Genomic DNA, 17,428 nt, shown 5'->3' with positions numbered 1-17,428 from the left:
AAAATTAGTCAATGCACTGGAATTTGTTGGTGAAGCATATTCAGCATGTAATGGACTGCCCGAGTGCAGCCAGATAGCTTCCTAGAAGTGAAGAAGGTGAGACTTCATCTCAAGTATGTGGACATGTTATCAGGAGGGACCCTTCCTTGGACAAGGCCATCATGCTTGGTAAAGTGGAGGGTCACTGAAAAAGAGGAAGGGCCCACAAGGAGATGGATTGACAAAACTAAGTGAATGGTTTTAAACACAGTAGAAAATCTAAAGATGCTGCAGGACCAGGCAGTGATTGGCTCTGTTGTGTAGAGGGTCACAGTGAGTCTGAATGAACTTGATAGTACCTAACTGTACGTACAAACATCTATACACGTATGTTATATTCCTATTTATGCTAAGAACATAGAGTTGAAGGAAACACATACTTGTATTTTTCAGGTATTGCCAATTCTGTCACTGACCACCATAATAAAACGAATATTGCAATAAAATGAGTGAAAAACTTTTTGGTTGCCCACTGCATATAGAATTTGTTATTGTTGAATTGTGTACTTTGAGGTCAGAATTGACCAATAGCTGACCCGCCAGTGGGTTTTTAGAGGCTGTAAATGGCATGAAGGAGATTGCCCATCTTTCCCCAGATCCTGGTGGATTTGACTGTGCCACCAGAGCTACCTTACTACTAAGTTACCGTGTTGTGTTGTGTCATTGTTGTGACCATGGAGTCAGAACCCACACAATAGCTGACTGTCTGCTGGGTTTTCAGAAACAGTTATCCACAAAGGGGGAGATTGCCCATCCTTTTCCTGCCGAGCAGCCAGTAGATCCAAACTGTGTGCCTTTGGGATTGCAGCACAGCTTCTTGCCACTAGGCCACCAGTGATCCCTAAGTCACCACAGCATTAAATAAAAAGTGTGAAATATTCGAAGAGTTAACAAAATGTTACACAAACACAAAGCAAGGACATACTGCTGGAATAAATTGGTGCTGAGAGACTTTGCTGACACATTATTAAAAAATAAAAATGCAGTGTTTGTGAGCATAGTAAGACATTTTGTAAGACAAGGTAAAGGTGTTTTATATAAAGTATTAAAACAAGGTAAATACAAAAATACATTATGTATATTCTACACTGATGTTACTTGTATGTGCTTGAAGTGTTAATTACATTTAGAATCTAAGGAGATAATTTCTGTTTTGAGATGTATTCACTCTAGTTTATATTTGCATTATAATATCACTCAAAAAATTTTAATTCATTATGGTTTTATTAAAAACTTGGAGATAATAAACACTATTTTAAAATGGAGCCCATATCAAGTTTCTAAAAATAAAGGGATCTTTTTTTATCTTTATCCTATTTATGATAGTTCAATGTTTGCATGGACTGGAATCAAGCTTTCTAGGTGAAATTATCTAAGCATATTTTTATTTAAAGACAAATTTGAACATATATATGTCATTGTAAAAACTCCCCCCTTTTCTTGTAAACACCCATAATAATAACATTTTAATGTAATTTTCCTTAGATAGTGTGTGTTTTTTTTTCACTATGAAAGATGCAAAATGAGAAAGTACTTTGGAAAAGACAACTTTTAAAATGACCATTGGCCATTAATTAGTAAAATCTGATAAGACTTGTCTTAGTTTCTCAAGGCAGCTATAACAGAAGTACCAGTGGGTGAACTTTAAATTGTAAGAAACTGTATTTAAAGAACAGAATTTTTTTTCCCATTAAAACTTAGGAGCTAGAAGTCTGGGGGAGGGCCACTAGTTCTAAGGGAAGGTGTTTTGTGTTGGCTCTAGAGGAAGGCCTTTTGTCCCATCTTCTGTAGCCCTTGTGTTCATTGGCCATCCTCACCTGTGCTCTGCCTTTCTCAGTCTGTGTTAAGTTGTCATGGTTCCTCTGCATTGCTAACTTTTCCCATATTAACAGTCACTAGATTTAGGATGCACCCTGCACTAATAGGACTTAACATGACAATCTCTATTCCCAGATGGGGTTACCTCCGCAAGTGTAGAAGGGTTAAGATTCTAACATATATTCTTGAAAGACACAAGTCAGTCCCCTTTACCTTCTGGTATGTTTTTTAAAAACTTTTTATCCTTTCATTTTTTATTTTTATTTTTTTTTCCTTTGGTACCCTTTGTATTCCTAGAATAACATTTGACAGATAGTAGGAAATAGTAGGAACTCAACAAATAATTGTAGGAACTCAACAAATAATTGTTAAATGAATGTTTGTTGAATGTTTTAAAACCCATCAGTCAAAGTCATTGCTGTAGAGTTGCAGCCAACTCATAGCTGACCCTCCAGAGGGTTTTCAGAGGCTACAAATCACCCAGGACTCTGCCCATGTTTCTTCTGAAGAACCACTGGTGAATTCAGAGAGGCGCTGCTTTTGGATTGGCAGTGCAACTCCTCATGACTACCCCACCAGAGCTCATAGTTATGTTCATATGTAACTAAACTATGTAACTTCCTTTCTAAACTAAATGTTAAATATATTGTTTGGTCCCTAATCTGTATAATGTTGTTGTCAGGTGCCATTGAGTTGATTATTACCATAGCACCTCTAAGTATGTGAAGCGAAGCCTTATCATCTTTGCCTCTAATGAGTATTCTAGCTGTACCTTGCCCAAGATATGTTTGTTGTTTTTGCATTTGATAGGATGTTCAATACTCTCTTCTCAATGCCATAGCTCAAGGGCATCAATTTTGCTTTTGTCATCCTTGTTCATCATCCAACTCTCATATGCATCATAACAAGTGATGAGAAAGACCATAGCCTAAATCAGATACACGTTAGTCCTCAGACTAACATCATATCTCCTCAATAATTTGGAGAGGTCCTTGAACTACAGACTTTCCCAATGATACACATTTCCTGATTTCCTGACTGCTGTTACCTGACTGCCTTGATAGTGGTTCCAAGTTAAGACAGAGTTATTGACAGTTTCAATCTTTTCTCCATCTGTCATGATGTTGCCTATAGGTCCAGTGGTAATTTTTGTTGGCTTGATGTTAAGATATTTAACAAGTTAAGTTTTTCAAGTCCTCATTTTTGGCAAGTAAGGTTGTGTTATCTGGATAATGTAGTTTATTGATGAAAATCTTCCAAAGAGTCCAATTTCTCAAATAATTTGCTCAGCATACAGATTGAACAGATATGGAGAGAGAATACAACCCTGAAACATTCCCTTAATTTTAAACTACACAATGTTACCCTGCTCTCTTCGCACAACAGCCTCATTGGTCTAGGTATAGGTTTCTCATGAGCACAATTAAGTGCTCTGGGATTCCCATTCTTCTCAAATTCCTTTGTATATTCAACAAAGTATAAATAGTCATTCTTCTGGTATTTAAGCCAGGATCCATCCATCTGACATCAGCAATAATATCCCTAGTCAGTCTCCCCTAAATCCTGCTTGAACTTCTGGCAGTACCCTACCTATGTACTTCTCTAGTTGTTTTTGAATGATCTTCAGCAGTACTTTGCTTGCATGAGAAAAAAATATTGTTTAAGTTTCCATGTTATATTGAATCACCTCTCTTGGAAATGGGAACAAATATAGACCTCTTCCAGTCCTTTTGTTAGACAACTGTCCTCCAGATTTTGGGGCACAGACAGGTGAGAGCATCTAGGGCTGCATCTGTTAATAGAAACAAGTCAGTTGGAATCCCATTGATCCCTGGGGCCCTAATTTTTTTTGTAAGTGTCATGTTTTTTTTTTTGCCATACAGCTTCACTACCTTCATTACCACTGACTCCACCTCATAATGTACTTCCTGAAATTTTTCAGTGTCAGTCAGGTGTTGTTTGTTGTTGTTGTTGTTTTGACATAATGATTCTGTATATTCCCTCCATCTTCTCTTGATACTTCCAGAGTCATTCAGCATATTTCCCATAGCATCTTTCAGTATTGCAACTTGAGGCTTTTCAGTTTTTTGCTTGAGAAATGTAGTTCTTCTCTTTTTACTCTCCAATTCCCGCTCTTTGCAAATTCCATTATAATACTTTGCTTTGTCTTCTTGAGCTGCCCTGTGAAATTTCCTGATTAGCTCTCTTAGCAAGTTTCCCCTTTGTTTCGGCTTCTCAATGCTCTAGTGCAATTTTCTCTGTCTTTGTAATGACCTTTTTCTCTCTTCATGGATGATATCCTTGATGTTGTTATGTGCCACTGAGTCGCCTGCCCTTAGCAATGCTATGTATAGCAGCTCTGAACTGTGCCATGTCCTGGGCCAGTCTCACTGATTCCGACACACCAACCCCCATTGCCCCAGTTTCTGTATCATTCCATCTCATCTGGGATCTGGGATCTTCCTCTTCTGCACCATCCCTCTACCCTTCCAGGCAGGAATGTCCTTCTGCAGATTGGTTCTTTCTGGCCACATGCCCAAAGTATGTGAGACGGACTTTCAAAATCCTAGTGTCCAAGGTGAAACTTGGTTTCATCCACTCCAAGACAGACCTGCTTGTTTCTTGGCATTCCATGGTATGTTCAAGACTTCAGCACCACAGCTCGAAGGCATCGATTCTTCTACTGCCTTTCTTAGTTATCGTCCAGCTCTCTGATGCATAGCAAGTAATTGCAAAGATCATAACCTAGATTAGGCACACCGTAGTCACTAGACTGACATCATTGCATTTCAGCATTCTGGAGAGGTCACTGACAGCAGTCATTCCACAAGTCATCTGGTCATGGGTATTAAGTGCTTCAAACCTTTTCAAAGCTAAAATTCGGGTAGAATAGATTCAAGATTATATTCTTGTTTCTTGTGGACTTGTTTTCATTTTCTTCGGCCTCTCTTTGAACTTTATAAGAAATAACTTTACTTGGTGTATTTTTGCAGCAGAATATACAAAAAATAACAAAAACCCCTTGCTGTCTGGTCACCTTTGACTCACAGCAACACCACTGGGCTTCTGAGGCTACACATATTTGTGGGAGGAGACTGGACAAGTGCAATACAGTACATGATAAAAATACTTAACCATTGTCTTCTGGTATTTATTTGTGCAGAGCACTATCCTGAATATATTAAAACACCAAGCTTTATTTTCATTGCTAAAGAGCAATGATGTCAGTTTAAAGACTAAGGTACCACCTAATTCAATCCATAGTCTTTTCATTTAGTTCATGTGCATCTCAAAGTTGAACAATGAATGATGACAGAAGAATTGATATCTTTGAGTTGTGGTGTTGGATAAGAGAACTGAATATCCCATAGACTGCCAAGAAAACAAATACGTCTTTGAGAAAGTGCATCCTGCATACTCCTTAAGAAAGAAGGATAATGAATCTTCATCTCACATATTTTAGGCATGTTGTTAGAGGCTGGTACTTGAAAACAGACATGCTTGGAAAGGTGGAAGGGCAGCTAAACAGAGGAAGACCCTCAACAAGATGAATTGACACTGTGGTTGTAACAATGGGCTCAAGTGTATCAGAGGTGATGAGGGTGGAACAGGATAGAGAAAGGTTCAGATCTGTTGTCTTGGGATTGCTGTGAGTTATTGTGGACTTAATGGCACAAAACAACAACCCTCTTACTCTACATTTCTCATGTGCATCTTTGTGCTCCAGCAACTCGACAACGCCTGAAGTTCCCTTGTCCTTTTCCTACATACATGCCTTGCTCTCTCCTACAAAACTGAGTCCAAATAGTGGTCTTCTCCTCTGCCCCACAGTTTGCTAACACATTTATTGGGCCAATAGAGTCCTACCAATTTGTATTCCTACCAGTAATGATGGCATGGTGTACTAGTGTCTGTATAATCACAAAGAACTGGACTATATACATATGTTTGATAGATTTTAACGGTAATATTTTTCTCCTTATTGTCTGAAGTCTCATATTTTGTTTTTATGTGTGCTATTAAAAATACACTTTTCTTCGCTCTTACAGTGCCGTATATAGACTCATATTGGTTCTCAAACAGATTTCTCAAAAATTACATCAGCATGCTTGATGTTTTAAAAACTCCTTTGGTTTATAAATAGCATGGCTTGGCTATTCATTGTAATATTTTCCATTTTTCCATTCTATGATTATTACTGTAAAAAATAAAATGGGCTTTGGTGTTATATATAAAAAGTATCTGAAGGACAGTATTTACATTTCTTCACTCTTTAGAACACATTTAAGATTTCTGGTGTAATAGATTTTTATCATTTTATTAAGTGACTAATTTACCATTTTAAAAAGTTTTTGACTGACTATGATGTATGTATAATAATGGAAGAAAGAATATTCTCAGCAGAAAAATATATCTAATTAAAAGACGTGTAACAGCCAGTTTGAGGAACTCAGAAAGAATATCCTCAGTAGAAAAATATATCTCAATTAGCAGACTTGTAACAGCCAGGTTAAGAAACTCTTGGGCCATTTATAAGAAATTCCAGTGGGCAGAAAAACTGAAGTAATGGCAATGGAACAGCCAAATGGAATGAATGAAAATGATGATTGTGAAAAATGTGAACCGTAGCATAGAATAATTTGTGTAGAGAATGTTGAGAATCTAATTTGCTGTGTAAACTTAACACCTTAAACGTAATTTTTTAAAAAGAATGAAAGAAACTTCAAACTGTATCCTTGAGGAGAGATTGGGGAAACTTTTTTCTGTAAAGGACATTTTTTCCCTCTCATTGCCATTGAGTTGGAACTCATAGCTGACCCTCCATTGGAGTCCCAGGGCTGTAAACCACACAGGAGAAAGTTGCTTATCTTTTGTGGAGTCACTGGGACTTAGAATCACCAGCTCTTTGGTTGGCAGCCCAGCTCCTTATGGACTGCATCCCCAGCTCTCCTTGTAAAGGACAGTTTTGGTTGTTGTTAGGTGCTGTTGAAATAGTTCATATTTATATATATATATATTCCCCCCCCCAATTTTTAGAACAGTTTTAAGTTTATACAGTAGTTGAATAGAAATTACAGAGAATTACCAAATACTTTCTCCCTCAGTGTGTAAAGTTTCCTCTATAATAAACATCTTATTTTGTTATGGTTCTTTGTTAAAATTGATGAAACAATATTTGTTTTTGTTGTTCTGTCCTGTTGGGTCAAGTATGACCCATCACTACCCTATCAACAATGGCTTTGAACCTTGCCTTGTCCTGAGCCTACCTCATCATTTCTGGCACACTTACCACCTCACTGCCACAGTCACTGTGTCAATCCATCCATGCAGGGTATAAAATCATTATGGTAGAATGCATAGATGATCAAAGGAGAGGGGGGAGGTGGAAACAGATGGGTGAGGCTGTGCAGAGGAGGGGGGAGGAATTAATCATGGGGTCATAAAATATGATGGGTGGTAAGGGTGAGGGAAATGGGAATGTTCTGGTGTTAAAAACAGTGCAAAAAACCCTCCAGTGTATTTGAATTTTGTAAATAAACTAATATTAAAAATGTTATAGCTAAAAAAATAATAATAAAGGAGAAAGATCAAGCTCTTTAGAAGAAATTGAGACAGTTATTCTTATAACAATTCTGCAAACTTTTTACATCAATACATTGCCCTAACCTGAGCTATTCTCATCGTGTCAGCCATGATCCCAGGGACAGTTCAAATCCACAAGTTTCTTCACAGGAGAAAGATGGACAGTTTCCTCTCATGCAAGTTACGGCTCTTAAATCCCACTGGAGGGTCAAGTGGGAGTCGATTCTGACTCAACCACACATAACAACAACAAACCCAACCAATAAGCAATCTAAAGAAGCAGGAAATAGTAAAAGCAAGCACCAATGATGGATAAAATTTTGTCAAGTGTAAACTAGACCATCTTTCACTTTAATATTCATGCTACCCTGTGCTCAAGGAAAGATTTCACAAACCTTTTGAACAAAGCATTGTTCTGGTTGATCTTTAGAACATTTCCTGGTTTTAACCTAGACTTCTATTAACATTTAGAAAAATTAAAAGTAGGTAGAATATAAAATTTTTTAAAAAAGACACTAATAACCAAATGAAATGTTCCTGAGTAGGCTACTGAAAAAGAGTTGGAAGAAACTGTCATCTCCATATTATGTCTGTATGCCATCTGATAGCTTGCTACTCTTTATTCAATAAAATTTATAAATACTTTTTTGCTTTTTATTAAAGTTTTTCCATTGGGAATGAAAAAAAATAGGTGGAATAAGTTTTATATATATCATACTGCATTGCATTGCATCACATTGTTGACTGTTTAAGGACAAATAAAAATATTGAAAAAATATTATGCCTTGTTTTCAGGTTCTGGGCATCCAAGTGAAATGCTTCCATGAAATTATCACTATAGGTTATAGAGTTTATCATTCTTATGACCTCCCATGGTTTAGAACACTAAGCTGGTAAGTAACTTTTCATGTATGTGATTATTTGATTATTTTCTGAAGTTTGTAGAGAAATATAACAGTATATACTTTGTTGAGCTTTTGTCGATTGGTTTTTGTGGAAAGATAAATGCAAAGATTAATCAAAATTTGAAAAGAATCCCTTTTGGCTCTACTAATCTAGCACAACTATTTTCGGAGCTCATTTTTCAGTCTCTGTAAAAGAAAATGTGTATATATACCATTTTTGTCTTTTTTATAAAAACCTCAATATTACACATACTTATATCCTTATTATGTTTAATATTGAGTTTAATTCTGTAAAATGATAGTTACTTAAATTTTTTTCTTTCCCCTCAATTGTTGTGAAACTGCCAAATACTATATAAATATATATAAATCAATGCATATAAAGTTAGCTAAGAATCATTAGGTGATTTAAAATCATTTTCTTGAATAATTCCTAGTTATTAGACCTTGACAAGGAAATATGATAATATACTAGTTCACTTTTAAACTATTTGTTCATGCCTTTCAATGAATTTGATTAGTGTTGACCAGCAGAACCAGTGTATTATTAAAACAGATGCATCACCTTTGGAATTTAGATTAATAAAAAAGAAAAAAGTTTCTTAATTTCAGTGATTATATTGCATCATTTATATCCTGTTTTCCATGAAGACATCTTTCTAAAACAAAACAATAAAAGCAAGTAAATTAATTTTCATGTACAGGTGAAAGCCTTGAGCTTCTCTCCTTCTAGCAAGTTGTCTTCATGAGTAGCAACATACGCAGATAAAGTCATTAGAGAATAATTAAATAGTAGATTATGCAGAGTTGATTCTAAGTGTAGGGGGGAATAATGATGGACTCAATTGACCTTTTTTTTAATTGTCACAAAGTTGTTTAATTTAAAGACAGACAGTTCTTGTATAAGGAGTTCTGCTAACCCAAAGATGGCCCCTTTTTGGTCCTATGATAATACAATAAGCAATGTCTTCCTCTGCAATTTACAGCCATGGAAAACCTGCTGGAGAGTTAGTTATGGGACTCCATTGATTTTAGAGGCATTCATGGAATATGTATGATACAAGCCAATACTTGAAGTAAAGATAAGGTTTGGATAGATAAATGAGTATTCTGGCTTGGGTGGGGCTTATGAGCAGAAGGCATTTATTGTGGGATAAATATGGAGATCTTGCTAGCTTTACAGAGAAGACACAAGACAATAGAAAAACTATGGTTGGTGAAAATAAGAATATTTGGGAATACTAGTACTGTCAAGTCAGTCTGACTCATGATGATCTCATGTGTATCAGAGTAGAACTATGCTCTGTAGTTTTATGAACGGTTGATTCCCCACCCCTCTCCTTTCTTCCAAAGTCCCTCTGGGTTGATTTGAACCACCAGTCTTTTGCATTAGTATCCAAGTGCTTAATTACTAGTGCCACTTAGGGACTGATTTTTTTTTTAAGCTAAAGAAGCTTTATTAAGGGGTCTCCTGGGCAGGATCTGTTGGTCTGCAGAGAGAGAAACAGGCAGAGGGACAGACCTGGGAGTCTGTGGATTAGGGCAGGTTTTATAGTAAGGGTCATTAGGGAAGGAAGGGAGAGACATTCCATTGTGGTTTAGCCAGGTGAATGGTCTTCTAGGGAGGGGAAGGAGGGGCACTGTGCTAGTTGAGGCTGTTCACTCCCTTTGTTGATAATGTTGATATTCCTTGAATCCTTTGTTCTCCCGTTGACCTTGGTTCTGGCCTGACATCCCAGCCTCTTTAGTGAGAAAAAGGGCAACATATACTTTCTGGCTACTTCCTGCTGAACAGGGGCAAAGATCTTGGGCTCAGAGGCTCGACTGGGATGGCCCAGAACCAGTAGAAAGGGGAGAATATGGATGCCACAGCAGCTGGTTCAAGTTGGTCTTTTTTTTTCTTTTTTCCTGTGAAGTAAGAATTCAAAAAGGCAGGGAGTGATTAATGACAATATGAAGAGCTACTTAAGGCTTGGGATCTGGGTGGGGCAAAGAGTAGTGGGGGGAGCAATTACTCACAATATGAAGAGATACTTAGGGCTTGGGAGTTGAGTGAGGTGAAGAGTTGTGGGGCCCACCATTTGAGATATGTAGGAAGTCTGCTTAATGAGTGGAGCATGTTTGATCTGGGAAAGGTGGTGCCAATGGGGGGTTACTTATGTCCTTAACTGCTGTGGAGGTAGTTAGGATTACTGTGTAAAGTCTTTCTTAGCGTGGTTGAAAATGTTTGGGTGCACACCATTTGGTGATGATGGCATTTGATGATGATGGCATCTTCGGGGTTACTCTAGCCGTCTGGTTTAGACTTTCAGGTGAGGTTCTGAGTATGAAGTGGTCTATGTTCCTGGAGTAATTTCCTAATGAGGGAGAGATGAGGAAGATATGATGCTAAAAGAGGGGATTCATTGGGTTTGTTATGATTCAGTAGAAATGGTTGACTGTACATCAGATCAAAGGGGCTCAGATAGGGTGGTGAGCGGGGTATTGCTTGGATACAGGCTAAGGCAATAGGAAGTAAGTTGCTGCTTTACACACTGTTTATGGAAACTACAGCATAGGAGGCCTAGTGGTAACCCTTAGAGGTCATACAAGAGCTACTGTTAACAGAGTATGGTCTGGATTAGGGATGGGTTGGAGTGAAGTAGAGCCCATATCTCAAAGAACTTCAGGACAGCCAGCAATCAATGTTCATAATAAGTTGAGGAATGGGTTGGTTAGATAGGGAGGGAAGAAGAACCCATGTCTTCGAGGACTTCAGGGCAGCCATGGTCATAAGTCTAGATATCTACTGGAAGTGACCAGTAGTGGCCAGTTTGTGGGACAGTTATTAAGAGGTTAATATCAGGGTTCTTGAGAAAAAAGTATATGGAGCTTCTGTATCCGCCCAGGGGGCAAGTAAGGATAGGAAGGGTGGGAAAGCCGGTTTTAAGTCTATGGCTAGAGAAGGCTTCAGAGGGCTTCTCAGGGTGAGTTTAAGTACCTCTTTAGTGAGGAGAGCTGCTGCTGCTGCTGCTGCTGCTGCTGCTAGAGACTGCAAGCAGGGTTGCCCTCCCTGGTGACATTGAGCTGCTTAGAGAGGAATGCAGTGGGGTACAGCTGAGCTAAGAAGCCAACAGCAGTACCGTGTTTTTCATCAGTGTATAGATGGAGAGGTTTAGATGGATTTGGCAACGTGAGGGATGGGGTCTGTAAGAGGAGCTTGAAGAAAGCTTTTTTAACTATCTGGGGTGAATCTAGGGTTCCTTGTGTAGTGGCTTTTGCCAATCTCATCTCATGAGTGAGTTCCAGTGGGAAACACTCCTCTTTTTATTCCATTGTCCCCTTTCAAAGGAGAAATTCTACAGCAGTGTTTTCTCAGCCTTTTTCTGGCCCACATATGCTCTCATCAGTAGAATCTCAGGGGGTTACCTCTTTACTTGGAGTGGGGACATATAACAACTTTGTGGAGGAGGAGGGTGGTTTTATAAAGCTTATAAAGTTTTATCATGGTTACTCCCTTCCATCCTCAACTTTCATCCCTTAAGAATCACTGTTCAACTGAAGTCCCTCTGAAGCATTGAGGAGAGTGAAGAAGATGACAATTTGTGCGAGTGGGAAAAACGGTTGAATTACCTCTTCCTTAGAATAGGTGAAAAGAGCCCTGGTAGCCTAGTGGTTAAGGGCTGTGGCAGTCTGCCTCTGTAAAAAGATTACAGCCTAGAAAAGCCTCTGGGACAGGTCTGCTTTGTACTACAGGGTCACTACAGTGTTAATTGCCTCAGTAGCAGGGCACAGCAACACTATGACAGGTGGGAATTTGCCTTTGGATCTCTACTGTTCAAAAGTAATGGAGATGTGAACAGATGGAAGTAAATCTGTTATGAACTTGATTGTGTGTGTGAACATACATGTTCATACAAAGGGCAGGATAAATACTCTTTGTTTGCTAATCAGTTCTCTGCCACTCAATTTTAACCTAGTAAAGGCTTGAACTGTATTTGGTTACTTTTTGTAGACTGATAATTTTTAAATTCTATGTAATACAGGAAAGTAGCATTTTGGTGGAATATATCCTGAATTTGTCTTTTGAATTTCATTGTGGTCTGTGTCATCATAAAAATGTGGGAAATAATTCTATTAAGGGGACAAAAGACTTCAAATGCAAAGAAAACCGAACCTGATTGTTTGTAAATTCTAGGTACTTTCTACTGTGTGTAAACTACTTTTTCTATGGAGAGACAGTAGCTGATTATTTTGCTACATTTGTTCAAAGAGAAGAGCAACTTCAGTTTCTCATTCGCTATCATAGATTTATATCATTTGCCCTCTATCTAGCAGGTAAGTCAAGGAAAATATCCTATATTGATATATTTATGTTTTCCATGTTTGTCTTACTTATTAAGTGTAAACAATCTTAACAATCTTATAAGTCCCCTTTTAATATATTTGGAAATTTCTTTGCAAATTATGGGGTATTTTTTTCTGTTTTATATAGTGTTCCTGGGTTTTATAATTGGTTTGCATACACTCATATACACTGTGTTTCATTTGTGTACATTGTGTTTCAGACAATGATAATTGTATTTTGTATAACTACTATTGCCATGTGTATTATCACTCTGTCTTTGCAAGTCTCCATTGAGTCTTTCCTATTCCTTCACCACCACACCCCATCCACCCACTAACCTCTGCTATGCTAGTGATTCTCCGCCTCCCCTTTGAACATTTGTATGTATTTTGCTCAGTTATCTTACTATTTTCACAACTGTGGCCTTAGGTGACTGAGTTAGTTCACTCTCCATAATGCTCTCCAGATAGTTGTAGTTGTTGTTGATTACCATCGAGTCGAGCATGACTCATAGCGACCCTGTGAACAAAAAACCTGAAACCTTTCTATAACTATCGTCATTTCTCAAAATTCATAGAGTTTCCAGAGGCTTGTTGTTTAGGAAGCGGATACCACACCTGCTTCCAAACCTGTCTTTAACTGGAGCTCCACCAAACACTGTTCACCATGGGTAATGATTTTGCTATTTGAGACCCCAGTGGTACAAGGTTCAGCATCACAGCAACCCCAGGTTACCTCATTACAGCATATTGACAGAAGAGTGCTGTACCTCTTAGAACAGTGTTCCTCCAAAATATGATAACAACTGACGTTTAACTACAAAAGCCCTCCATGAGGTTTCATTGACTTTAAACAAGAGGCATATATAAAGGACAACCAATATAGTATGTTGTTGTTGTAATACAGTGTTTTACAAAGTCATTCCTTAGTGCTTTGTTGTATTCCACTGTGTGAATATACCAGTTCTCAATCCATTCCTTTGGACTGCTTCCATGTTCTTGCGATTGTGAATACATACATATAGATATAGATATAGATATAGATATAGATATAGATATATATCGATATAGATATATCGATATCGATATATCTATCTATCTATCTATATCCATCTATCTATCTATCTATACATAGATAGATAGATAGATAGATAGATAGATAGATAGATAGATATAGATAGATATATATAAATTGTACATATCTCCATTTGTGTCTCAGTTCTAATTTCCTTGGAATATATTCCTAGCAGTGGAATAGCGGGGTCTTATGGGATTTCTTCTTGGAAGGGTGGAGGGTTGGTGAAGGAGAGGAAAACCCTCTACCAGGTGGATTGACACAGTGACTGCCTGAGTGAACTCTAGTATGTCAGCAAGTGTCAGAATGGCACAGGGTACAGGTTTCAGTTCTGTTATTCATAGGATCGCTATGAGTCATACTATACTCGTTGACACCTAACAACAATGGGATTTCTGTGTTTAGCTTTTTGAGGAAATACCAAACCGCCTTTGAAATAACCTTCCAAATACCTAGGGTGATTATTTACCAAGCAAAATTTACAAATTCCATATGATTTCCATATGAGAGATTAACAAATTTTTATATGAAAGAATTAGCGTATTTCTTTTCCAATCTGTTACAGATTTTGTAAAAATTTGTTGATGTTGTTGTGTTCTGGTAAGTCAGAGCCAACCCATAGCTGACCCTCCAGCAAGTTTCCAAAGGCAGTAAATTCCATGGGAGGAGAGTATCTGTCTTTCTCCCATGCAGCAACTGGTGGATTTGAACCTCATGCCTTGAGGATTGCAGCAGTTTCTTAAATAAAAGTTTATTGACCATAAAACTAAATTATATTTGCCTTATAAAAGTCAGATTGCCCGTGTGGATCTTGACTTCATCACTTACTGTTGTTGTTGTTGTGTACCATAGAGTCAGAACCGACCCATAGCTGAGCCTCTGGCAGGTTTTCAGAGGCAGTTAATTGCACAGGAGGAGAGTGCTCATCTTTCTCCTACGGAGCAGCAGCTGGTGGCCTTGAACTGCGTACCTTCAGTATTACAGCACAGCTGCTTGCCACTAGACCACCGGAGCTCCCTTCACTTACTATTGTTGTTGTTATGTGCCATCGAGTTGCTTGCAACTTACAATGACCCTATGTACAACAGCCCTACATCCTGCTCTGTCCTGTGCCAATCTCCCTGTCTCCGACACATCCACCCTGATTACCCCAGTCACTGAATCAATCCACCTCATAGAGGGTCTTACCCTCCTACACTGTTCCTCCACCCTCCCAAGCATGATGTCCTTCTCCAAGGACCTCTCCCTCCTTACAATATATCCAAAGTATGTCAGACGAAGCCTCAGAATCCTTGCCTCCAAGGAGCAGCTTGACTAGCAGAACAAATTTAGGAACTTTAATTTCTCTGTCTCAATTTCTCTCTAAAGTGGATATATTAATAGTATTTGTCTTGCAGAATTATGAAAGTTATATTACTATATGTAAAACACTTAGAACAGTGGTTGTACTATATATGTTATTAAAACATTGAAATATGCTATTAAGACATACTTAAATTATGGACATTACTTTTTATTTTTAAAAGTAGGATTGTGTTTCAATTTTAGCTTTTAATAGTCTTTTGCAGTCTTATAAATGCCTCAGAAAAAAAGATTCTTCTGTTAATAAAGCTTTGGAATCAGTACAGGTGATTCCATATTTCATCTCTACTAAACTAACTCAACTAAAAAGACTAAGTCTGGAATTTTATTGAGTAATTACGGTGATCTGCATCTTGGTGGTTTTGCTTGAATAGAAACCCCTTCAGACCTTCTACTTTGTTTCTTAATCCATACAGCCAGAAAATGAAACACGTTCTGAAACCACAGTGGTAGTTTTCAGATTATAATTTTTATGGGGGGAATAACTTGCATTTTCCAAAGAGGAGGCTTTCTTTTTTTACAACAAAAGTTTTTATTCAGAGTATTGCATTTTGTGTGCTGTTAGATATTATTTTGAAATGTTTTTAGAGCAATTTTTATTCTTGAAAGAGCAAAGATATTCATTATGACAATAGAGAAGAAATGTTGATTCATACTAACTAACAAGATTGTACTAAAATGTTCTTTAGGAACTTGGAAAATGAATCACTTGACTGGATTTTGTCTGTCAAAATATATTTGCTACTTTTTCTTGGTAGACACTGCATGTTTATTTAATTTTATTAGATGTGAAATGAGCTCTGGGATGGCTTCCTATTACAGAATGAAGGAATATAGTATTTACTTAGCTTATAGTTAGACTAACTACCTGGTGGTGTGATGAGTTAGTTGTTGGGCTGCTAGCCAGAATGACAGCCATTTGAGCCAATTAGTCACTGTGAGAGAAAGGTGGGACAGTTTGCTCCTGTTATGAGTAACAGACTAGAGAGTTCCTCAACCACAGTATGACATGGGTGGATCTGGGGAACATTTTACTTGAGTGAAATAAATTAGAACATCAGTACTATGTATGTATATGTGTGCATTCCCTCCCCCCCCATTATAAAATGCTAAGGAAAGCTTAAAAGGTTTACGCACAGGAAAAAAAATTGTCTTTGTGGTTACTAGAAATGAGAAGGGATAGCATTGTTGTTGTTAAGTGCCATTGAGTCGACTCATAGTGACTGTATGAACAACATACATCGACCTTGCCTATCCTGCACTCTTCTTGCAATCTCTGATATGCTCAAACCCATTGTGGTTTGATAGTCACAGTGTCAAACCATCTCATTGACCCACTACCGTTCCCGCATGATATGTCTCTTCAAGAGCTGCTTTCTCCTGAAAATACACCCAAAGTGAGAGAGAGAGAGTGAGTGTGTGTTTTACCATCCTTACATCCAAGAAGCCCTGTGGTTGCAATTATTCAAGACAGATATATTTGTTCTTTTGGAACATATATGATGCATTCAATATTATTCTCAACACCACAATTCAAAGACATCAATTCTTCTTTGGTCTTCCTTATTCATTGTCCAACTTTCAGGTGAATAGGAAACAATTGAAGATGTTTCATATCTTAAGTTGTTGCTTGCAGCAGGTACACTTTAGTCTTTAAGCAAACATACTTGCTCTTTTGAACTTTAGAATTTTCAAAGTGTTTTTGAAAATTTTGAAATACTTTAGAGCAATTTTTATTCTTGAAAGAGCAAACTTACTCATTATGATAATAGAGACGTAATGTTGACAAGATTGTAGCTAGCAGGATTGTGCCAAAATGTAAATAATTTTACATTCATATTACCCCAAAGAAACACATTTTTTGATTGCTTGACTGTTACTAGTATGGGTGTTGATTATGGCTCAAGTAAATGGAAATTGTTTACAGTCTTACTCCATGTATCATGATATTGCCTATTGGCGCAGTTGGTGAGGATATTTGTTTTTTTAATGTTGAGGTGTGATCCATATTGAAGATTTTAATCTACTGCAGCAATCATTTCAAGTCCTCCTCATTTTCAGCAAACAAGTTTGTGTCATTGGCAGAGAAGACAGATTGTTAATGAGTCTTCCTCTAATCCTAATGCCACGTCCTTCTTTATATAGTTTGTTGTTGTTGTTGTTATGTGCCATCGAGTCATTTCCGACTCATAGCGACCCTATGCACAACAGCTCTAAACCTTGCTCTATCCTGCGCCAACCGCACCGCCTCTGACACACCCATCCCGATTACCCCAGTCACCGAATCAATCCATCTCATAGAGGGTCTTCCCCTCCTGCG

General features: G+C 37.8%; 1 protein-coding gene across 1 annotated transcript in view; it reads left to right on the top strand.

Moving 5' to 3' along the window:
- CDS1 (CDP-diacylglycerol synthase (phosphatidate cytidylyltransferase) 1) overlaps window positions 1-17,428 on the top strand; it is a 101,340-nt gene that overhangs the window by 43,150 nt on the left and 40,762 nt on the right. The window contains exons 4-5 of the mRNA XM_006885256.1: window positions 8,236-8,333; window positions 12,523-12,662. Of these exons, the coding sequence (XP_006885318.1) occupies window positions 8,236-8,333; window positions 12,523-12,662 (238 nt within the window). The remainder of the gene's footprint in view (window positions 1-8,235; window positions 8,334-12,522; window positions 12,663-17,428) is intronic.

Source organism: Elephantulus edwardii, unplaced genomic scaffold, assembly GCF_000299155.1.
Source record: "Elephantulus edwardii isolate Elephantulus edwardi_28Jun2011 unplaced genomic scaffold, EleEdw1.0 scaffold00042, whole genome shotgun sequence".
NCBI lineage: Eukaryota > Metazoa > Chordata > Mammalia > Macroscelidea > Macroscelididae > Elephantulus > Elephantulus edwardii.
The sequence above is the reverse complement of the archived record's forward strand: the minus strand, read 5'-3'. Positions and strand labels throughout refer to the sequence as shown.